This window comes from Sinohyriopsis cumingii, chromosome 16 (genome assembly GCF_028554795.1).
Source record: "Sinohyriopsis cumingii isolate HCF-2022 chromosome 16, ASM2855479v2, whole genome shotgun sequence".
NCBI lineage: Eukaryota > Metazoa > Mollusca > Bivalvia > Unionida > Unionidae > Sinohyriopsis > Sinohyriopsis cumingii.
In genome coordinates this window covers 7,616,947-7,642,854 of record NC_142976.1, presented here as the reverse complement: position 1 = coordinate 7,642,854, position 25,908 = coordinate 7,616,947, and the positions used below count along the sequence as shown (strand labels likewise).

General features: G+C 35.3%; 1 protein-coding gene across 1 annotated transcript in view; it reads right to left on the bottom strand.

The window, feature by feature from the left end:
- The window catches only part of LOC149779897 (uncharacterized), a 137,126-nt gene extending 111,932 nt beyond the window's left edge, over positions 1 to 25,194 (bottom strand). The window contains exons 1-3 of the mRNA XM_089936583.1: positions 25,148 to 25,194; positions 9,308 to 9,665; positions 1,867 to 6,128 (exon numbers count right to left, since the gene is read on the bottom strand). Coding sequence (XP_089792709.1) covers positions 1,867 to 6,128; positions 9,308 to 9,530 — 4,485 coding nt within the window. The 5' untranslated portion in view covers positions 9,531 to 9,665; positions 25,148 to 25,194. The remainder of the gene's footprint in view (positions 1 to 1,866; positions 6,129 to 9,307; positions 9,666 to 25,147) is intronic.
- Positions 25,195 to 25,908: the final 714 nt, after the last annotated feature.

Sequence of the window (25,908 nt, the reverse complement as noted above, 5' to 3'; positions counted from 1 at the left end):
AGATCGGGAGGTAGATGAGGAAATACCCCCAAAATTGGGAGGTTTTTCTCCCGGCTTGAGAGTTGACAGGTATGAACTGTACGGGCTTGTTGAATTTCATTCAGGACTTTAGTTTAATTAAGTTACCAGCCCAGGGCCTGTGCCTAACAAATTTCTTTTAGCACTTACCAGTACAGTATATAAACTATTATATCAGATTGCAGATTCAACTTTTGAATGTGCAACCCAAATGGTCTCCTGTCTGCCTCGCTCGCCAATGTTTATGTTTGTATTCGAGGACTGGCTAGTATAGCGTCACGGTACCACGTGATCTGTCTTCTCATCAAAACTTGGAAAAACGATGCAATTTACGGAATCGTGGTATCTTCCACGCAACATAATCACTACCCGCTTACGATATTTAATTTATAAGCATTGCAGTCGAATTAAAATCTGAAGAGAATTACATACATAAAAGGAAAATTTTGATTTCTAGTTTCCTTTAACCAAGTTGCTCCATAATTATCCGAATAACCTCCAGAGTTACTTTATACTCCAGCCAATCAAACGCTGGTGGGCACATGTACATAATAAAATGGCATCCATTGTTGTTTAGAAATATTTCAGAAATAAAATTAATTAAATGATTGAAATTTATATGTAAATTATCCACAGACTTTCAAAAACAGATCTGAAAATCTCATATGAAACGCATTTTATTATAGTGACGTTTCGGATGCACAGAAATACTTTGAACAACTTGCTCTTTGATTGTCAGGATTTAATTTGTTTACTTTGACACCGTTTCCTTACTTACATGTACATGTCCAGATGAATACAGCTCAAAACTACTCTGTCATATGGGTTTGAAATCCGCCCTGGTTTCCGGAAAATAAGACAGGATGGTTCCAATATTAAATTTCGTCAATATCTGCGGCAGCATCGCTGTTGAATATGCATTTTTCAACTCGAAAAATGATGTTGAAGTAGTTACAGAACTTGATGCTGAAGTGTCCACTATATTTGCATACCACATATTGAGTGGCTATTACGGTCAGCTGACCACCTGCCATGTGACTAAAATTCCCAGCAATTACGAAGTTCACCGAAGTCTGCATGAAATGGGCTATGCCTGTGCTTTAATATTCTGAATTTATCAGTTATTGATTCTTTACATCATCCCCCTGAACTTGACTTGGCCCCCATTGTACCCAAGGACATGTAAAACATGCATGTACACTTCCTGATGGCCTTCTAAGGAAACCATGACTTGAGTGGTTTCTCATGATATTTACTTCTTACAATCATTTAAACTCATTTAACAAAGATTTTGGGGCAAAAATGTAAGAAGAAAATGGGAAATTTCTCATCCCCTAAAATGTAGAAGCCAACTCAACAAGTACTGGTCATGTCTACTTAACACATCCATTACCTTATAAATCTCTAGATGGACTTGTCTTCCTGTTCGACAATGTTCTTGTGTGTTGATGCTGATGGATGTGGTGAATTAAAATTATTCCAATATCCCACTTCCTCATTATAATGCTGACCACGGAAGTCTTAAAAAAAAACACCTTACAATAAGATCATCCTATACTGAATTAACACATATCATTTTAATAACATTTGTTTAGATGGCATGCAAGATCATACCAGCCTTATAAGGGGCCAACCATTTAATGGGGGAGGGGTGAATGGGGCTTTAAAATAACATATTCTGGCTATCAAACAGACTGAATAAAAAATGTTCTGTCTTGGATTTATAGCAAAATCTGCCCTATTATACCCACTACGAAGAAAACTTCAGGCCCCCCACATAATTGTATGGTGGTCCATAACAGCAACCATGTTATAATGAAATAAAAATGCAAGAAACAAGAAACTTACCTGAAGTGACGGGAAATTCTCATGATTCTTCTTTAGGTATGAATCTAATGTCCCCTTCTGAGGTATGACTGAGTTTTTTGGACCTGTCCTTTTGCTAATTATGGAATTGGTCTTCGACTTTTTAGCCAGCACATTTGGGGAAAATGAATTCTTTGAATTTTTAGTCAACATATCCAATGCACTGACCAACCTATTTGGATCATCTACTTTATCATGTTTATCACATTTTGAGCTTTCCATACAGTTAGCAAATCCAGACTCCAGATCCATTTTCTCTGCCAAAGAGTTCCTGGAATTGTTGATTCTGGAATCAGAGTCAGATTTCACAGAGTCAGAGTCCTCCTTCTCCTTCTTCCGCTCTTTTTCTCGCTTTATCTTCTTAATTTCGCTTGGAAGTCTGTAACTTCCCATTTTAACCCTTTTTCTTTTACGGGAATGTCTCCTCATTAATTTTTCAGGAGAAAGTGGAGACTTTAATGGGGATTTTTTGGGTGACACAGGTTTTAACTTCTTATCTAAAGGAGACTTGTCACCTCCACTAGATTTTGACATTACCATGTTTATGTTTACACTACCTATTGACAGTCTATTCTTTATAATTGTTTTCTTGCCTGGTTTTGGTGCCAGGTCAACCACACCAGCTTTTTCAAGGTCTTTCAAATTGAATGTAACATTAGTAAAATCCTTTACAATTGATGCTCCCCTTGACCATGACATGGGGACTCCTGACTTCCTGGCTTTAGCTTTTTTTGGAACAAGTCTGTTCAAAGTATCTGAGATTTTCTCATTAATCACACCTGATGGACAACTTACATTTTTATCCAAATTTTCCTTTATGCAGGCAGGTGAGGCACTCCAAAGTTTTGATTCTGATGAAATAAGGTCTGACTGAAGAGAAGATTTAGCATTAGCTAATTGTACATCCTCTAACTGAAATGTTTTATCAGATATTTCCTTTGAACAGGATGGTGTGGCAACCATTGTTTTAGAATCTGATGAAGTAAGGTCGGATTGAGCAAAAGAATGATCATTGGTCACTTCCACATTCTCTGAATGGAGAGAATTCTCATTAGCAGGTTGTTGAGAGTTATCTGTCTTGCAGACTTCTTCAATGTCTGAGGTAGAAACAGTGATGGCATCTTTGTCAATGTTAAACATTTCATTCTGGAGGTCTCCTGCCGTGACAAAGCTATTAGGCTTGTGCTCAGATTCTACACTGAAAGATTCAGACTCAATATTGATAAAAGGTATTTGTGAAACAGATTCTGATGTATCTGTGGATTCAATATCACCTTTATGTGAACATTCCACTTTATTATGGTCTGTGTATTCAGATACCACTGCTGCCTTTTGAATGTTTACTGGAGTGTCACTATCAACCTTTGTTGATACAATTTTAACTAATGAATTTTCATTAATAGCATTTTCTTGACTAATATCAAAAGGAATATTATAGCTAGGTGATCTACCTACATCTTTTGATAAAACATAATCCCCCAAGTCCATATCTTCGGCCTGTTCTTTCTTTGCTTCCTGAAAATCTTCTGAGACAGAATTTTTGGAACATTCACTTTGTAAAGTCTGCACTTCTAGCTGGAGAGAACTATTAATATTCTCAGACTCTGTCCGTTCACTATTGTCTATATCAATATTCATCACAGATTTTGACTGGTCCACTTGACAGTCTTCTAGATTAAAATTGGGAATACAGTTAGACTGATCTACTGGGTCTGTCTTAGACAGCTCTTCTTGGTATTCAGACCAACTCATTTCCATACTGTCAGAACTGTTCTCAGTTTTAGAGTGAGAATCTTCCTTACACCTGCCACTTTCATCTGGAGTTACTACACTAATTCCAGTGAATATGGTAGGCTGAATACATTCTTTTTTATCCGTGTTGAAAACACAATCTGTGTAAGGTTTACAAGGATCTTGTTTTTCAGACTCTATAAATTGCTCTTCTTTTGATAAAACATCTCTACCTTGATATTCTGTCTGAAGCCCACCAGTCTCACCCTGGCTATTTTTGATCTCAGATATCTCAGAACAATTTTGACTCACTTCCTGCATAGCCTGTCCCAAACAGTCAACAGTTGCAGATGACTCATGACTCAATGATGTTGTCTTATCTGCATTTCCTAGACATCTGTTCCCTTTAACCACAATATCATCACAAATATTTATTCTGGGTTTGTTAAATGAATCCTCTGGCACTGTCCCAGCACCATTATGACTCGTCTCCTGCATGATCTCTTCCATACAGTCAACGCCTGTAGAGGACTCATAACTCACTGATGTCATCTTGTCTGCACTTTCTATAAATTGATTTCCTTCAACCACAAATTCATTATGTGTATTTATACTGGTTTCGTTAAATGAATCCTTGGATACGGTCCCAACACTGGTGTGACTCACTTCCTGCATAGCCTGTTCCAGACAGTCAACAGTTGCAGAAGACTCATGGCTCAATGATGTCTCCATTCCTGTACTTTTTACACAACCATTTCCTTCAACCACAAATTCATTATGTGTATTTATGCTGGTTTCGTTAAATGAATCCTCAGATTCTGTCCCAGCCCTGGTGTGATTCACTTCCTGCATAGCCTGTTCCAGACAGTCAACAGTTGCAGAAGCAGAAGACTCGTGGCTCAATGATGTCTCCATTCCTGTACTTTTTACACAACCATTTCCTTCAACCACAAATTCATTATGTGTCTTTATGCTGGTTTTGTTAAATGAATCCTTGGATACTGTCCCAGCACTGGTGTGACTCACTTCCTGCACAGTCTGTTCCAGAGAGTCAACAGTTGCAGAAGACTCGTGGCTCAATGACGTCCCCATTCCTGCACTTTTTACACACCCATTTCCTTCAACCACAAATTCATTTTGTGTATTTATACTGGTTTCATTAAACGAATCCTCGGATACTGTCCCAGCACTGGTGTGACTCATCACCTGCACAGCCTGCTCCAGACAGTCAACAGTTGTAGAGTACTTATGGCTCACTAATGTCTTCTTCTCTGCACTTTCTATAGATCCATTTCCTTCAATCATAACTTCCTCCAATGTATTTATACTTGTTTCATTAAATGAATCCTCTGGTGCTGTCCCAACACCATTCTGACTCACTTCCTGCATGTCATGTTCCTGGTAGTCAACAGGTGCAGTGGATGTGTGATTCATTGATGTCATCTTGTCTTCACTTACTATACATCTGTTTTCTTCAACCAAAAATTCATCAGATGTATTTATGCTGGTTTTGCTACATGAATCCTCAGGTAGTGTCCCTGCACTGCTGTGACTTACCATCCGTGCAGCCTGTTCCAGACAGTCAACAGCTGCAAAAGACTCCTGACTTGTTGTCTTGTCTATACTTTCTATGTATCCATTTCCTTCAATCATAAATTCATCAAACGTATTTATATTGGTTTCATTAGATGAATCTTCAGGTACTGTCCCAGCACCATTCTGACTCGCCTCCTGCATAGCCTGTTCGGGACTATCAATAGCTGCAGTGGATTCGCGACTTGATGTCTTCTCGTCCACACTTTCGATACATCGATTTCCTTCAATCACAGATTCATCAAACCTATTTATAGTGATTTCACTAGATGAATTTTCAGGTACTGTCCCAGCACCATTCTGACTCACCTCCTGCACAGCCTGTTCCAGACAGCCAACAGCTGCAGAGGACTCAGAACTCAATGTCTTCTTTTCTGCACTTTCTATACATCCATTTTCTTCAACAGATTTATCAAATGTATCTATATTGGTAATGTTAGATGAATCCTTCATATCCACCACATATCCCGTATCATCAGAACCAGATAAATCCTCTAATTTAGAAGTTTCACTATTGCTAAATGCTTCTTTGATCAAAGTCTCCTTTATTTCAGCATGTATCATTTCCATATCATCTGAACCTTCTACTGAATCAGCATCAACAGCCTCAGATGTGGATCCTAAACAAATATCTTCTTCCTTAGATCCTGTAGTATCTACTTCGTCATTTCCACATACCTTCAGTTCTTCATTTTTCTGTCTGATCCTTTGATCTGAACTGCTAAAATATTCAATGGTATTTTTACTTTCAAGGCATTCTATTTTCTGCAAAATGTCAGATAGTGTTTGCCTAACATTTGATTCCACTTTAATGGTAGAGTCTGGTAAACTATTTTCTACTGTTGACACGTTTGTTGAAGTTTGATCAGAATTTGCATAGGAAAAGCTATTTGCATCATTGTTATCATCAACTGAAGAACCTGAAAGTAGGATAATACAACTTTAAAAATATTTAACTCCATTATTCTCTAACAAGGGGCCCAAATGGGCCTGAAATTTCTTAAATGGCATACAATGGTGCAAAAGGTCCATATATTAATCATTATATTTTTCAGCCATTAAGTTGAATCCGTGGTACCCAATACAATGTTCAAAGGTAGCAAGGGGGGTCAGGGGAACCAATACTGATGCTGTACTACTTACCAATAGCTATTGCTTATCTGAAACTTTTCAGGGTTCAAAGTACCCTGACTGTATGACAAAAATTTGTCCTCCCATTAGTGTGAACCAGAAGATTTCTGAAAACTGGATTCTTGGAAATTCTGTACTTGTGATGCTCATGCATAGACCAATCATTCTTTCCTCCATTTAATTTAGGAAGACATCAGTCTTAAGTGAGAGGAGGGACCCCCCCCCCCCCACACACACACACAAAATTTAAAATCAGTAATACTATACCTGTTGTTACTGTATAGCTAAATTTGTCAGTCTGACAGAGAATGGTCATTGCACAACTGGCAAATAAAAAATAAATTTAAAAAATGTAAGGAATACCTACCCTCAATGAAGAGTAGATTACTGCTGAATGCAAAATGGCTGGACCACTTTCTAAACAATGATAAATAGGCCCAGCAAGATGCTCCACATTGGTGGCCTAACAAGTGATGGTAAACATGGAAGAAAGTATGGAGTACCAACATATGGCTTTCATTACCATGGCATCCTCCAAAGATGAATGAGTTAGATAGGCTCATGATGTAGCAATGGCTTCAACCTCAACCTCATGGGCTTTAATTTCTTGCCAGTTCCAGCGCAGTAAGGGACTGGTAAGATCTCTTGATATTGCATTCCACATAGAAATAGTGGAAACTAAAATATCATTTTAACCTTAATTGGGAGGAAAGATGCTTCCTACCCTTCCTTCTTCCTTTGGAAGCTACCAAATATAAACATAAAGCTGTGACTGGACATAATGATCATCCCCAGCGTTGATACGGCTGAAGCAACCAAAACGAGGGGGGGGGGGGGGCCAAAACAGGTTGACAAAGTAGAGACCACAGACCATAATTTCCGGTCAACCAGATAATGCCCTGCTCTATGGTTAGGGCATGAAGCTCACTCCTTCATCTTGTTGGGTAAGGTTCACGAAGGAATCTTCACTCAAAAGTTCATTATGTGTATTTAATAGTTGGCATGTATGTATTTGTGATCAAAATCTAAGATAAGTGTGCAATCAAATTATGTTATCTGATGAATACGCAAGCAGGTAAGCTAAACGTGTGAACATCTGAACATACAGACGAACCATGGGTCTACAGATTTTGTTTTCTTGCAATGAGAGGCTAATTTTTTGCAGGCTATGCCCTGGGTGATTGTTTCCAAATTTAGTATGATGGACTTTCTAGGGAATACCAGAGATGGATTCAACATTTAGCAGTTATTTGCCCCTCACCCCACCCCACCCCCCAAAAATGAAAACGTCATATTCCTGGAAAGTTAACCAGTGCATGATCAGCTTTTGAGGGTCTCTTATTTCTGTCTTAAAATAATGCTGATCTAAAATGGCTGCCCTTCTGGCCATCACAAAAACCTAACAGACTTTCTTATAAAAATGAAGTTTTTACTCAATCACTTATGGAAAATTTGTAGCCAATAACGAATGAAAATGGTGCTTATCTTACCTCCAATTTGGCACTATAGTGGATCTGTCGAACATTTAGATAGTAGACTTTGTATTTTGTTAAAAAAAATATGAGCAATAAAAATTCCACAAACAAGCTTTAGAGCACCAAACCCATTGTGGGAGAGTGGCATCCATCACTGAGATCAATTTGCACAGAAAAGATGGTTTCATTCAAGCCATGTCTAAGCTGGCCTTACCATGTACAGTTTTTTTTCCATTTATTTTAAAATAAATATTGGAGTTATTAATTGCAAATATTCTGTGACATTTCAAAGACTACAAATGTCTAACCCATAATCTACATGAACAGGCATATGCTCTACCATACAAATATGGAGACTTATTTCTGCTTCATGTTTAACAAAAGATTTCTAATTTGTTGTTTTATATGCAATGTTATGTAACATTAAATATGCAAAATAATAAAAAAGACAACATTGTGATGGTAGAAACAACAGCCCCCACATGCTATCTATCCCATATAACCTTCTCTATTATGTCTAAATATCTGATATTTGCCTGGTGATTTACTAAGATCTTGTTTTGTAGAGTTTAGCATTAAGGCTTCCTTTGTGCATGCCCAATGCGCACTCTGATTATACAAAATAACTAATGGAGATGCGAGTCATGGTGGCTCAGTGGTTAGTATGCCAGATGTTTGACAAAAATTGTGCAAGTTCAAATACAATGAATTAGCATGGGTTGGTTACCATAACATTATGTAACCTACATATACTACCATGCCAGAAAACACCAAACCAATCTTGTCCAATCTGTTAAATGTTAGGAGTTTTGTTCTCCAAGAAAAAGAAAAGAATCCAGTACTTCTTAAAGAAAAAAAAACATCTCAGACACAGAGAACACACTATTTGCATGAAATCTTTTTTATACAACAATGAATTTCACCATAATGGAAACAAAAAAGGTCAACATTAGAGATTTTCCAATGCAACAATAAACAACTATTATATTTTTGACAGTTACCAAAAAAATAATCCCATTCAGAAATAGTTTTTCAACCTTTTTTTTTTACACACTGCTTGACATCAGCCATAGCCAAAATGCAGAACAGCACATCACTAAGGGACGTGTAAGTAAATGATGTTGTTTTCATAAAACTCTCTCTTGTAAATGCTTTATGTAAAAAAAATTATTCATTCATCATGTACTATTCTCAATATGCCCATCTTCCTTCTTGTTCAAGCAAACTTGGACAGTACTCTAGATTTGCTAGCCAAAGTTTGCAGGGTCAAAGACTGACCAGATCAGTCAAGGTCATACGCTGTGGTATGTCTCCGCACAAGGTACGCGACCTTGGAAGTAATTAGCCTTTCATATGTAGCCATGCCATTTAACACCAACCAAAACAAACTGCATAAAGCTGATAGTATTAACAGTGTCACAGTCCTCATAAACTATGTTGCCTCAAATGAACAGTTAATTATAAAATTAAACTTGTTCCAACTTTTTAATTACCTTGAACTATGGCCTGAGATGTCTCTATTTCCATGTCTTCCATCTCAATGGAATCACTTGTACAGACTTGTGGAAGACACATATCATTCTCACAGATGGAACTGGTGCCTTCAGATGGTACAGGATCAAGGCTGGCTTCCCCATTCATAGAGAGAACTGTAGGTACATCTTGTCTCGGCGATATTTTTGGGTCTGACATTACCTCTGACCACAACTCCTCCATTTTAGTGCCACAACTCCTGACAAATTCAGACAATAGTAAACACTGCCAAGACCATCAGACTGGATACTGGTTCAATGGACAAAACCCATGCAGTCTGAATGGATGTATGGAGCCAATAACATCTAATCCTGCATCCTGAAAAAAATTGCAAATTTTCTAATTAAACAAGAAAAACTACGAAACTTACTTATTTTCAGCAGCAATGTTTAAGTCTATACTAATGGAAAGAAAGTGACCTACCTCGCCCAGGTAGCATTTAAAAAGATACTTGTACCAAGTGAAACCATGTTTCCATGAGATACAATATTGTGAAATGCAGCAAGATATTTATTTTATCTTTCCTTCTTCAATATTAAGACATAAATAGTTAATCTGAATGATTTGACCATTTCCTAATGCAGTGTTTGAGGTGCAACTAAGAGAAATCTAATCAACAAACATGAACTGTTTAAACAAACCCATGATGTACTGCTGAAACTAGTTGTTGATATATCAAAAAAGGGCAGTTCAATATAATTGGTGCATTGCTGAATCTATTTTACTAAGCAGGTTTATGTGCCATTGTTATTAACATATCTCATGTAAACATTTCTCAAAATTTCTTTCACGTTGAATTTACCTCTTTTACAATATATTTTAATAAAAGTTCTTTCTAAAGATATAGGCATAATCAATACACAGTCTCTTTGCTCATAATCCAAGTCATCCAAACCTTGATGATAACTAAAACATCAAAAATATTGATCAAAATCAGACCCACATATACAATTTCCAGTGTAGCAACAAGTCCAGGCAGAGCCAATTAGTGTCAGCCCAATGCTTAAACGAACACCCATTCAGGAGTAGTGACAAGATTTCAAGATATCCATGCAGTGGTATAGGAGGTATAGAATTAAAAAGACTTTCAAGCTGACTGCCATGGTGGTCATACATGGCATCAGACTGGTTCCAGCTAAGCATAAACTGAGGAGCGCTATGCCATGCCATGCCCAACCTTTGTAGCGCTCCTGTCAAATTTATGATGCCTTTGAACACCAGTATCAAATTTAAAAGCACCCTGATCATTCACTTCTGAAATTTAATTCTGTTCTGACACCATGCTCTTGGCCAGTTTTGCCAAAGCCATACCATTGGTTAACTACGTTTTTTATCGTTAAGGCTCATTATTGATGTGCATGCAATCACCACAGAATGCCTACTTCAAAGAGTTTACTTGCAATGACGGGATCTAAGCAAAAGAGGAAAGTGACCGAATTGCATTTTATTTTCAATTTATTCTTAAGGTAAAATTTGATACCTCTATCTTTGCACCGTCATCAAGAATTGTCTTGATACACTAAAACTGTTTGCTAAGTGTTGCTTTAAAGCATATGAAAACAGAAAAATGCAGCTTTTATTGTCCATGTACTCTTACTTGTGTATAAAGAAACAATTGACGAGCAGTAGCTCTTGATTTATTCTTTTATACCAATCAATGATTAATTGTACAATTGACTCTTATTCAGAACACAAGATATATGTTGACGGACTATTTCTTTCTCAACGTCAGTACAACAACGAAATAGAATATGAATGTTGATTTGCCTTTATAATGAAATTAACATATCTGACAAATACGAGAATGAAGTTTCAAAAAAAAAGGAGCAATTTTTTCTTCTTTTAGAGACACATTCTTTAAATTATACAGAGCGAGAAAGAAATTATGCTTTAAGTTTCATGGTTTTAATTTTAATGGCATTAATTTTCTTATCCTCATAAATTGTGTGGACCATAAGGTCATTTATTATTATTGTTGTTTTTTTATTATTATTTTCATTGCAAATTTTAAACTTCAAATGTTATAAATATTATTGATTATGAAGAGTAAAATGACTATTTGTATTTGCTTTAGATTCTCTCCAAATAAATCTACCAAGGAAACTAGGACAGGAAATGGCAAAAGACCCAAAACTTTTAATAAAGAATAACAAAAGCTTTTAGTTACATATTGTTTGAAATAGTGTATAGTTCGAGAAATAAATGATGAGTCGAAGTTACTTATTTTTCTCTTCTTTATTGGTTATTATATGGCATCAATTTATGCCCTTATCTTGAAACACTGTCCGACCTCGCTCAAAGTGACCTGGTCTCACATGTGTCATTTGAAATTCTAGCAGGAGCACCGGTACTCTAACTGATCCTTTATCGCATGAGTGCTAGCCACAACAGACAATGGCTATTCATGCTTCCACATGCCTAATTCATTTTTAATGAATAATCAATTAAGTTTTTTTACGTCACATATCACTGTGAAACAAAGATGTGATGTATTGGCAGCAAAATTCCAATTAATAATGTAATTTTGGCTAATAGCTCTCATATTAACCTGGATATATCAAATTTAACATACTCAGAGTTTTATGTTTTCATAATGGTGGAACATTTTTTAAGTATATTCCACTTTCTGCCAAACAATACGATTCTACAAAGAAAGCAAATGCATACAGTAACTACATACAACACTTTTTATACATTGGATAAAATTAAGTAATATTTATGTCCCTTGCCTATAACACAACACAAATGGACAAGGAGACAAATTAAAGTATCTGCTCCGGTTGTATATGGTCTCATTTAGTTGTGCTTCCTTACACATCATACAAAATGCAACTTAATGATGTAATCTTTCATGGGCAGAGATACAAGTCACTTCCTGTGTAATTCATGAAAGACACATGGGTCTTGGGTAATGCAGAAATAACTATGTCCTAGAACACAAAAAAAGATGTTAAATGCTGCTTCACCATACATCATCAAATGAGATAAAATAACAGTCATCTCAATATACTTCTATATTTATGCAACATCTAAAATTGATCATGGGTGAAAAATACTGCTAATCTTTTCAATTTCATTGTTTATGTAATCTTCCATCTAGGCACACCTCACTATCAAACTCTGGCTAATTGATCAACTCCCAATGTCAAGGTCTATCTTTCTTTCTAATAAAAACAAAAACAAAACATTATCATACCCAATCTACTAATTAAACAAGAGTCCCTAGAAGAGACTGATGCTTTACTGTGCGAAAAGAATTTCCATGAAGTCAAAATATTATTATTTTTTCATTTTAATTGTTGAGTATTGAAATACCTATGATATTTTTCTGCAGCAATCAAATTTTCAAAATTTAGCTATTGTGGTGCATTTACTGAATGTCAACTGGCATAATTTTCATTTAGGACAAAGCTGACTTCACAAATCTTTACTGAAAACTACCATGTTACTATGGTCATTCATTCAGGGCAAGTAATGCGATTTTTAAGACCTATGGCATACTGGATATACAACTTGACCATTTTCATTTAGGATCAAGTAGGAATCATAATAAGTTAATTCCATGTCGATATATCCATCCGTTTCAAAGGAGTACAGATAACCATAGTTTCAGGATAACTAGCAAGATGGCTGCTCTTGTAGTCATATTGTATATCATTCTGGCACTATTTTCATTTATGACCCATTAGACATCCAGTAAATGATACCAGAGCATCACAACTCTCTGAACATAAAACTCATATTCATCTCAGGTTTTCACCAACAGACTTCTACTGATGAATAGATGGTCTTAAGTGAAATGGTGATGATCTGAAGGCCGATGTGGCAGCTAGATCAAAACCGTCTTGAAAATCTTGTTATCACTACTATTCCTGCATGGTATGTCGTATCAACATTACTTCTGAAAATAACTGTTCCAAGATGTATGGTGTCCCAAGATTTACAGTCATTATGACTGACGTCATTTGAAACTGTGATCATGAAGGCAATTACCAGTCTAAGCCTTGCATCTCCAAGGCATTGCATGGAATGCTTGATATGGCAATATAACCTGATAAGATAGGATTACTTTATTATTCCAAAAACAAATTGCACGGCAACATACATGAAATTTGTACATGCCACAAACTTTATTGTATAAGATCAACATAGTGAATGATGCATCTAAAAAATTATAATGTAACCAGCTAGCAAAAAGAGGAAATTTTCAAAAAAATTTAAAAGCGCTTATGAAATTACAGCATTTAAAGTTCTTAAAAATGATTTACAGACACAGTATATACATATATTCAAGTCCAACTGCAAATATCATAGAATTAGATTTAATATAATGTAGAAATGCCAAAACAATTCCAAACAGGGGAGGTCCCCTACACCTACATATCCCTAGAGGTGGGGAATCAACTACGCAGAATAGTAATATTAGAAGGGGTAGAAACACCAAATTTAAAACAAGTACTGGATGATTTTGTATGACATCTTTGATAATACTGTATAAGGTATTGCATACCTACTTGTTGCACAACTTTTTTACTTATCACTTTTCTTCAAAAAGGCCTTTTCAAACTGAAAATCATTTATTGGACCAAACATTTACACACATCTGTATAGTTGCCAGTTATTTTTATGGTTTTCTTTTTGCAATTAGTGATTTTAGTCCACAGGCCTTTGAAACTGTCATAATATCAGAAGAAAAAAGTCTGTGGTTATTCTATTGCTCAAAGTACTGGTAGAGTGAATTTTGCCTTGTGTACTGATTCCCCTGTCATGAACAACTTCATTTATAAAGACAGAACCACTGCAATTATGGCCAGTCTGAATATATTCCGGTTTTCAGGATACATATGTGAAGCAAAATTTTCCACAATTCATGCATGTTGTTCCTCTGACATTTGTCTGGTATCAGATTTTTATGCAAGGCATAAACCCTAGTAAATGACATTATGCCGGTTATTTCTCTATCACCCCTTATTGTGTTATCATCAGCCTGAAGCATCTATGTTATTTCTTTATCGCTAGTTTCATCCTTAATAGATTATCATTTCATCTTGCGGACTTTCCTATTGAGATTAGTTTTTTCTTTCAATGTTACATGCTACTGTTGCACTTTAGATATTTCCCTGTTGGCTGATTGATGGATCAATTTACCATACACCTCCACGTAACAATTCAATCTGAATACCTCCATAGTTTCTGCAGTATCTCAAACAATATTCTCCAATGAGAAGTATTAATTGAGAAAAGGCAAAAATGACTGATGAATCAAATTAAAATATCTGAAAAATGTAAAAACTGAGCACCAAAAATCACAGGAATCATGGGTAACTAGTATGGTCTTTCTGCCGTTGAGTTTTAACATTTGTGTGACTTAGTAATTTTTGCAAGAAACCAGTGATCTAGCAGTCTCTCTGATAATATGCCAGAAGATTATCTCCTTTTTATAGCATTATTAGTGCATTGTGTACTATTATTTTCATGTTCTCCTCAAGAATGATGCATATCACTCAGATTTGGCAGGAGGAATACAGTGTCCCCTACCCCTGGAATCTTACTTGCAACATTAGATTCCCTAAATTGCTTGAATTGTTTCACGAGTTGTTCACGAATCTGGCTGGATTCTTCTAATGACATTAGCAATTAAAATCCTATCAAAAGTCTCAATCAACTCACTTGGGATGCTTCTTTAACTATTCACAAGCTTGGAAGTTACATCTGAATTTAACAAAAGCTGGGGTTTTTTTAAAACTGGATTTTAGCAATCTGAGACCCATTCAAAATACAGTCTAAATGCCATTTAGCATTAATGAAGGGGGAAAAAAATGGGAAGGTGGGTTGAATCCAAATTGAATTTTCACACATTTCTAAGTGTCACCACACGGTGTTCATGATAACCCTCATGTGGGCAATGAAAGTACTAAATGGGTATTTAGAATATACAATTGTAGATTCAGGCTAATTTCTAAAACAAAACTCCCATTCAAAAATAAGCCATATTTGTGACAACAGCACATAATTTCAACATGCAGTAGTCATTTCTTTCTTTAAGATGGCAGTGATCGGTAAAGGCAAGTGCTTTAGAGCACTCAAACTCCATGTGCCTAAGAATTATAAAAAATTAAATAGACATGGTGTCCATTTGAAATCATTCAGTTACACACCAAAGGTCACATGATAATAAATAATAAAATATAGTATCAATTGTATTACTACTACTACTAACAAAACTTTACTTTTCATGAGCGTATTCCAATAATTTTACAAATTAGACCCTCACAAATATTCACAAGTAAGGTTTGGTTTCTTTTTTTATGGGTTTAATTCCATTTTTAGCATGTGATGCATGGCAGCCTGTGTATGTGATGGCAAAAGAACCCAGGAAAAACTACCGACCCACAAGAACCTACTGGCAAGCTTTTTTAAATACAAGCTTTAGCCAAGACAAGACTTGAACCCATGTAGACAGAGACGTAATGTCAGTTACTGGTAAAGGTGAGCGCTTTATCTACTTGGCCAACCATGCACGGTGCAGTTATTAACAAGGCATGCCTGCACAGCATTGGCAGACTCACCAGGCACACAAACACACACACATTTTTTGGCAAAAAATTAATCAATCATCAAAAGTAACTTCTTCATTTTGAAAACAGGCGAACATAATTATGATATCAACTCTCAACAGAAATGTGTTCACTGTAAAACAAGATTTGCAAAATATATATGATCCCAGAGAAAAACCAAAAAATTATCAAAAATGTGAACAAGTGTGCAAAAATTAATTTGCCCTGTGCAAAAATTAATTCACCAATACAGAAATGTAACATAACTATATTTACAATGCAGAGCTCAAAATAAGCAGCACATGTGGATTTCATGCAATTTGGTCAAAAATGCATTTTAAAAAAAGGCAAATTAATTTTAAATTATTTCAGTCTAAATTTGCAAGAGTACTTTTCCTGCCATAAATACAGTTCATACAGTATAATGGATTATTTGATCATTATAAACTATGCTATCAGTTCACATGGCTTATATAGTTCATAAGAATCATTTTTCAATGAAAACTGATCTTTCTCCATAATACTTTTGTTCACATTGCTGCATTATAAAAAAGGTAGGTATGAAGATAACAAAAAAACCATTTAAAACTATTAATGTGCAGTTACAGCATAGGGACACTACATCATCTGGTCACTAACTGTGTTATTTTATCCATCAAATCATATACACTTTATTTATTGTTTAGTTTTGAATAAAAGTAAAAAAAACAAAATTTAGAGTCGCTGTTATGATTTTATCCGGGATGGGGTGGGTGGGGGGTGTAGCTTCCTCCATGTCAAAAATTAGCAGAACAAAATGGAGGGGAGGAGGAAACGGCTAGTTCAATATCTACCAAATCTCTTTCTTCCTGTTCCATTTAGTCCGAGCCCTATTGAAATTAAGATACCTCTAGTTGTATAAGCATTAATCTATTGATTGTTTCTAAGCTTAATCTGTACCTCACCTGTGTAAGAATATTGTTCTGTGCTGAGAATCTCTTTACACAGTCTGCTGACTGAAGGGACATAACCATAGTTAGCTTAGCCAGCTGAAATCTATTCTTTATGGTTGTGTACAGTTTTTCACAACACTAAGGTATTGTCTTTTGGATACTTCTGCTCCAGAGTAAGGTTTTTCACCAATACAAGCTCTGCAAAAGTTTTCCTTTCGAGAATCTTTACTTACTGCTTTGCCAAACTGACTTTCCATAATATAAAGTATTAGGAATTTTAGTCAATTAATGCAATAGTCTGTCTGTTCAACAGGTATTTTGATCAAATATATTTACTTCTTAATTTTTAGATTTTAATTGATAAAATATATCTAACCATTATAGGGCTATATGTTTCTTTCAGCACAAAATCCTGCAGGTTTCAAAAGTGTAAAAAAAAGAATGAAATTGCACTCTATTTTTAAATTGTCTGCATTTTAATTTAACACGTTAGTCTCTTATACATTTAATTTTGAAATACCACTAAAAAAGGGGTGGGTGACTGGCATGCCAACTGCTTTTTGTTTATCAAGCACATGTCAGACTCTTATTGAAATCCATTTTCAGGTTCAAATTCACTAACTGGAATAACTATAACTTAAACGAAAATAAATTGCCTTCATCATTATCATCAGAAAGTATTTGTTGAGATAAATCATCTACACCACGCTGGAAATCAGCCATTTTTGATTTTCTAAGTAGCTTGCATTATAAATATGCATTTGTAAAACTTCCTTTATGCAAGGTTCAAACTATGACATCATGCTCATTTCCCAGCCCAATATGCCAATCAAACTTACATAACAATATTTTGTGTTAAACCAAAGATCCCAGATGTATAAACAGTTATGAAATAGACATGTTGCAACACGCTCAAGTACCTCTGCCAGCAAGATTTATGTCAAGACAAGCTGGGACACAGCATTTGTTTTTCGAATTGCAAGTTGTGGGACACTTTCAAAATCATTCAAAAACTACATGCTCAAAAAAATGCACAAAAACTAAACTAAAATTGAATTAAAGAAATGCACAAAACTAAAACGGAATTAAAGAAAACTTTTTAAAATGATACGAGTGTTGTTTATTACATTTTCCTTCCTAGCGGCAATTTTTTTTTAAGAACACGAGTTCAGGTAAGAATGGTTTGCGCGTACGAGAACTAGTTCAACCAGTTATTCTAATTTATGCATCAGCGAAATGTATTTTTGATGAAATGCTAAGCTCATTTGCCATTATCTCTCATTACACAATTTATGACTATTGATGAGTACAGCATAAACTATGCATTGTAAATAATTTTAACTGATAAGAGTACCTAAATTACAGTACTGCAATTACGATTAGATCACATAAACCTTAAGCTCTTACGTAAAATGTTATATGAGAGTGTGTGATTTTTTACATAGATTTAACAATTTTTCAGTCATATCGCTACGATGCCTGAAGTATGACAGTTTACAGCAATGTCTAGCACCTAGGGCATCACTGCCGCAGACATGTAGCATGATGTCCCAACCAGTCACATTATCCTGACACCAGGCTGACCAGTCCTAACACTAACCTCTTAATGCTGTCTGAGACAGAGAATGTATGTACGAATACATGGAGATATTTACTGATGAAAGCTACTGAACAAGATAGTGATGGTACAAAGTGATTAACATACTAGTCAGAAGGGAGAACTGAAAATCATTTTATCTACACAGCAATGATGTCCGACATTATCCAAGAACAGTGTGACCCCACTATAAAACATATTTCCGGTCTATAGAACCTAACCATGTTACAAACTGAACCAAGTTATAAGCAACCAAGTCAGCTATCTGAAAAAAATGATGCATGTTCCCAAAAAGTGACAACATAGGAGTGGGGGGACAGATACAATGATAAATCAGTGCAGCTTACAAGGGAAATACACATGTAGTAAAAAACAGAGATCACATATAATAAGTTTACTTCATTCCGAGAACCACGCATTGGTACATATACATGAATACTGTTTATATATCATGAAGAGTATCAACACTGTGTAGTCACCTGCTGATCTGGTCACATGTAATGATTCTACAATACATATTCCATAGAAAATATGCACAGACTTAAAATACTGAATAATTTTATCACCAATCATTATGTGTATGAATTCAGTGGGGAAAAAAGAGAAAATTTTGCATCTTAAGATGAAGCACAATTAAGGTTCAGTCCATCCCAAGGTAAATAAACAGTGTCTGTATAACCCACGAGAAGCTACTGGCAAGCTTTCTCACATACTCACATTAGCCGAATCCAAGACTCGAACCCACACAGACAGTGGTGAGAAGGCAGTGATCCTTAACGGAAAGCGCTTTAGACCATCTAGACATTCCCATCCCAAGTAAATAAATGGTTGTGTAAGCAGATTAAAGAACAAACATATTTAGGCTGCTGAACAATCAGTGTATACAAAATACTTTGAGGACAAAGAAAGAAGACTTAATGGCTTTATTGTCAATGGATCAGTAATAATAAAATTAATACTTATGAGCTGATATCTTTTGACAATAAACTCGAGATATAAGTTTTCAAAAGACCTAGCCATTGGTTCAGATATATATACTTGTATTTCTGATGTTTCTTTTAGCACAAAACTTCAACAAATTGATGAAATTTTTTAATTCTTCAGGAGCTACACCATGTTCATTTTATATTCAAATTCATGTGATCTCTTCCCCAAGATGATAAACCTTTTTACATGTCTTTTTCATACTTTAAACAAGTTTTTTCATGCTCGAGAAAAATACATGTGAAATTTCAGGAGACACCATGATCATCTCATATTCAAATTCATATGTGATCTCTTCCCCAAAAATAAACACATCACAAATCATTCTTCGTACTTTTAGTAAGAAACAGTTACTTTTTCATGTACAAGAAAAATACATGTATATAAAATTTCAGAAGCCATGCCATGACCATGTTATAAAAGAACATGCTATAGCGGGGCCACAATGTAAATAAACTTTAATGGTACTACTGTATTTAATCCAAGTCCCTTAAGCAGTCCAAATTCTCAGTTACCCACTCAACCTCGTCAAGCTCAAACCCATCAAAATCGTTCTCTTCAATGTTGCTGCCCTTTTCATCACATTCAGTTATTTCTTGTGACACTGTCCTCGCATCCATTCAAGTTATTGTTAATAATACTGATTTCTGTATCAGATCTGGCTTGTCCTAAAATGATTTGACTGCTTTCACAATGCAATCCACAATGATTATTTGTTTGCACTCTTAATACAAGATGTGTTATCATTTATTTGAAAAGGACCCCTGCTACTTTACAAATAAAATTTGTATAGCTTTGGACTTTATTAACAATGACATCTGGAGCTTGGAGGTGCATCCATCCAGAAAACTGCAGGCACTTTGTTACCCCTTCTCAAACCCTTTCTACAGCATCAGTATTATGTGCCCAGAATGAATTCATCACCAAGGAGATCATTCCTTTCCCGTGTATTTGAGATAAATCTCATTAATTCACTGCAGCATCACCTCATCAACCCATCCCTTCTCCTGCTTTTGGCATCCAAATTTTTTTAGCTCACTCATGCCACGAAAAATTATTATCTGAGGCAACACATCTGCTGCAGAAACTGGAAGAAGTAAAGTTAAATGCTTTCTATCTGCACAAGTTGTATGAATTTACATACTTTTAACCCCCTTCCTATGGACAATTCATCTATGAATGAGATCAAAGTACAGTTTCTTTCATCCATGTTAATTATCATATTGTCTTCTATATCATTTTCTTTTCTGACCTTCAGGAATTTGTGGAATAATTTGATTTTCTATTCCAAATCTTCTGGGAGATGATAGCCATTGTTGTCTGTGAATGAAGCACTAGACTGTCTCACTTTAAAAAAGACTGTCGCCACGTTTCTACTGGCTTGAAACTCAATGTCTGGATCAATTCCTTGACATAAGTGCACAGTGTCCATGCTGACAGGGATCCGCAAATTGAGGTGGATTAGAACCCACTGCAATTTTTCCATCTGACCTGTCGCCCCAATATAGTGGTCTCCCACTCCATGCTAAATGTCCATCTATTCATTCAGCTGCTGAGAAAAATCTAATTTTGGCCAATTTTGATGGTTGATTTTGTGATTTTGAAATGTCTTGCTGGTACTCCCACTCCATGTAATTTAGAGAAATTGTTAACTTCCTCTTTTACATTTTTGTTAAATGCTTGTAATTCCCTTGCCCGACATCTTCATTCTCGAGGCATCATCTCTCCCCTGGGTGGAGTCTCCAGCTTCACCTTTTTTTCCCCAACTGGTTCATGTATCATTAGATCACACTCCTCTTCTCTAGCACCTTTTAGATAAGCTTTAGGCAACAGATTTTCTTTCTATTAAAGAGACAAGGCCTCTTCGCTACTATCACACTAGAAACTACCTGATCATGGCTGATGTGGTTTGTTTTATTTCTTTCTATCCCCCTTATTATGTTACACAATAACAAAGAGTGTGAGTAGTCACTTTTACTGTAACGTGTGAGAAGTTTTCAAACTGTTACAAAGTCTGCTACTGGAGTCTGCTTACTTTGTAATAAAGTTTTTCTTTTATATCCTACAGGTAAGTTCAACCAATGAAAAGATTGTCATGCGTGAATGGCAGGTATCCTCATGCAATGGGTTGATATTTCTCCCTCTGAAATGTTTGTTATCTTGCTTGTTCCATCCATTTACAGATTTCGTGGATGTATTTTTGCTTTTAACATGTTACTCATGGAGAACAAAATTATGAACCAATAATAACCATGCAAGACTAGTTTATTTCATTTTATTATCAAATAAGCATTATCTATTTTACTATAATATGCCGTGTTGGGGTGGGGGTACAAATTGAACAATATATCTCATTTCCTATGTCTTGAGACATATGATCTAGCTGAATAAAAATGTCACCGTAGTTCTGCGACAGGAACAATTTTATTATTTTATTGTGTCCCAATATGTACGGTAAATAAGGTATTCAATGATAAAATCAACTTTTTTTAAAAATTCAAAGAGTTTTTTAAGACAACCTTAAAAAGTTTGTTTTTTAGTTGTACAAGCAACAAGTCAGTGTTTCCTTTTATGCACATTTGTGCCTCAGGGATGCAAGCTGGAGAAATTTGACGCACACATTTTGTTACTGTGCGTTTTTTTGACACAAAGGATTTTCATAATATGATCATGATTTATTTAATAGCCAATGCATTGGACAATGGATGACACTGTATATACTTCGCGCATAGTTAGAATTGTCCATGGTTCCCCGCTTTGTTTGCTCCCTGCCTTGCGCTCCTCTATTCGTATAGCAAAGTGCAACACAGGGAACATAAAAAACATTGAACCAGACTAGCACTGGCAATGTTATGACGGAGTAGCTTCCCCTAATCTCGCGAGCTTCTCACGATTTCCATCGAGTTCAGCAAGCTGTTCTAGATATTTAACATCAAGGCTCGTTGCACTAGAAAGTGATCGCCAGATTAAAACGTCATGCACTAAAAAGCATTAGCGAAGAAAGTGAAAGAAGCAGAACACAAAGGAGTAACTGTGGATCTAACTTTAATGAAAAATGGGGACAATTATTCCCTTGACTGGAATATTCATTATGATTATGACGGTGTGACTTGTGGTCGCGTGATTGCAAAAGTGAATAATCCTTTCGTGACAGGATTTTAGAATTTTTAAAAATAGGCCCTCGTTCGCCATAAGATATCTGGAGAACACATTATAACCTAAGACATTATTTCACAACATAGAAATCAGTAAACTTGCAGAGACAAATGCGCTATTTGGATTACAAAGTTAGCAGATCATTGCTGATTTTGTTGGTTTTTAACTTTTACTGCAATAAAAGAAAGATCTTAAAGTTCAAGTGTAACTTATTAGAAAGAAGATGAATCAGTATCCTCCTTGATATTTGGATAAATGTGTTCTAGGATGAAGTACAATGAAACCTATGATAGTACACATTTGATGAAAGGCAGTAAATTAACTCCCATTTGGTTAAAAAGATTTATTTGGCTTTTTGTATTGGCTTATATGTAATGTGTTGGGCTATAATATTGTTGAGGAGACTGTTAAAAGTATGACTTTAAAAGAAAAATGAACTAATAAAATTATTCTTTGAATGGACAATGCATTTGTTTGTTAATCGTGCATGTTGGTGTATTTTTATGTTTAGAGAAAGAGAGAGAGAGAGAGAGAGAGAAAGAGAGAGATAGAGAATGTTGTGCAAGTTGCAATATCCTATTTCAAGATGAAAAAGTACGAGTCATATGAAAATTTGTCAGTACATTTTTGACCCCCACATTTTTTATTTGACCCCCAGTTTTGACACCTAGGGGTTTTTTGTACCCTCAATTTTACACCCCTGGGGGATACACTGAACATGTTCAAGTTTCTGATATTCAATGTGCCCTAGAAATTACAGCAATATATCACGGATAAAACACTCAAAACAAAGGAATATTGACAACACCGTCACCAAGTCATTTCATAAACATTCTGTGTCGTAAAGTTTTGTGCTATTAACAAATACCCAATTTATTAAATTCTTATACTAAGCTCTACAATGCATGCTAGAGTGCATTAACCATATTGCCTATAATTACACCATCAGAGATCTCACTGTATAAACGTAAACTATCACAAATTATTTACTTAACTTGCTTGGTCTAAAATAACTGTGTGCTGCCATAGACAATTTTAAAATCACATCTTAAAAACCACAATATACAAGCTACGATTAAATTAATTACCAGTAACATTTGAAATGTACCAATGTAAGGTCATGTTCTGCTGACCTTTTTGTATGCCCAATAAAATTACAGCTTTCATATTGCTAACAGTGAAAAACAGTTAAACATGGTATCTAACAATAACACTTGTTAACACAAAATGCAACAAACTATCTATGAGGCTACTAAAATAGGTCAGATATGAAACTTCAAAGATCAGCAAAACAAAACCAACTGCCAATTATATATAATGCTCAAAAGTGCCAGCTCACCTCATGTATGTAAAGTACAATTTTTACAGAAAGCAATTTAAATATATTTATACTATAAACGCATAGGAAATACCAGGTTAAACACATATTTCTGGTTGCTCTACTTGGCTTTACCCTCTCCTAAAATACTCAATTCTTTTATCATAAAATTATGCACAAAAAAATTAATCTGACAAAATCATGTAAATAAACTGGAATGTTTTATCATTAATAACATTTATAACATGTGTCAGGATTGTATGATTTTGTTCACAATTAATAGAAAAATTATAAATAACAGACTGCATATCACACATCAAGAAAATAATCATGACTTTAGAATGTTTAAAATGGCTCAATACTAATTCAGGATGCATTTGATTGTTTTCTTTGAGTGTTTGTACTGTCATAAAGCATCATCTTTTCAAAGGTGTATTAAACATGTGAAACAGTTTATGTTCATCAAATGCATTATAAATAAAACAAGGAATGTGCTTATGATAGAAGAAATATGCACAAAAAAAGCTGGATTATATTGCTATAGATTATATGTATTATAATTATTAATGCATTATTAGTGTTTTATTGCATAAAATACAAAAATAGGCTGCTTATTTAGAGCTCTGGATTCCAGACAAGGTGTCTACCTGCTGACGAAACGAAACGATTGTTGCAAAATAAAAATAAAGCCAACTAATGTATTTGTATGGACTACTTTTGAGGTGAATGAAAATTATTGACTTATTAGGTAAATTTGCTACTCAAACGAAAATTCATGGACCCAGATGTATGGCCTACTTTCTGTTCTGCGAACAAGGTCTGAACCTTGCAGGTTGCGTTACCAAAGGTCGAATTTTGCAGACCGAACAGCTGCAACTTTCATCGCGAATGCCAATATTTGCTAACGTGTGGCCATGATTACAAAAAAAATACGATTAATAAACATGAAATGTTCAAACAAATAACAAAAAGAATGTTCATACTGTATGTACGTCATAAATTAAACGAGCTGCTGTTTTTTTTTCTTCCGGAAGAATGAGTCCATTCCCCTTCCGTCTCGCCAGAGACAGACACGATCCTCGTTGCTTGCCCAAACCCAAACAATACAGAAATTCTACTAAAACATTAGTTGGCATCTAAATAAGCTATACCCTTCTTGAGAATACACTCTTTAGACATGTCTCCCATATCACATATACTGTGATTTGTGGTCACAAACCCCCAAATCTCACGTCTTTGCCATTTGTTTTACTTACTGAGGGCTATGCCATCGACGCCGCCATTAAAGACCTCGTGGAAATGCGCATGCGTAGCGAATTATATACATGAATGTACAATTCCCGCGGTTACTGGCGAAGCATTTTACAAGCGTCAATGGGCTATCAACGAAGTAGGTGACATGCAGTATAAATATGATGCACTGGGAATCTAGCCACCAAGTTGTGGGTGTTATGAAAACCATTATATTGTCACACGTGGCAACCAAAATCAGTTTGTTGGTCAAATAATAAAATACATTGTCAATGCTCATCTACTACAAAAACATACGGGTGGGTTTCATGAATCTTGTAATTTTTGGAGAATGTGACGTCACACCAATTAGTTCCTGGACTTCATGTAGACCCGAAACTCGTTGAACAAGGAATAAATTTATAAAATATTTTTTTTTAAATAATGAAGTAGAAGCGCCGTATTTAAATGAACAAAAAGAAAAAAAAAGAAATTAGCAAAGATTTAAAACGAGTAATATGGACCTGAATTATATATAAAAAAGCAACTATCAATGGCAATCAGGAATTTGTAAGATAAAACGTAATACATGACCCAGTTTCACTAAAGACTTTTTTGCAAATAATTAGCATATATTTAAAACAAATATCACTTATTGCTTAATCTGTGGTGATTTATTATTTGTAGCAACCATTTAACAAACCACAAAGATTAGGATTAACTATAGGAATCCAAGAAAATATTTGTCAACAAAATTGAGTTGGCTGGTGTGTCAAAGCAGAGCAGT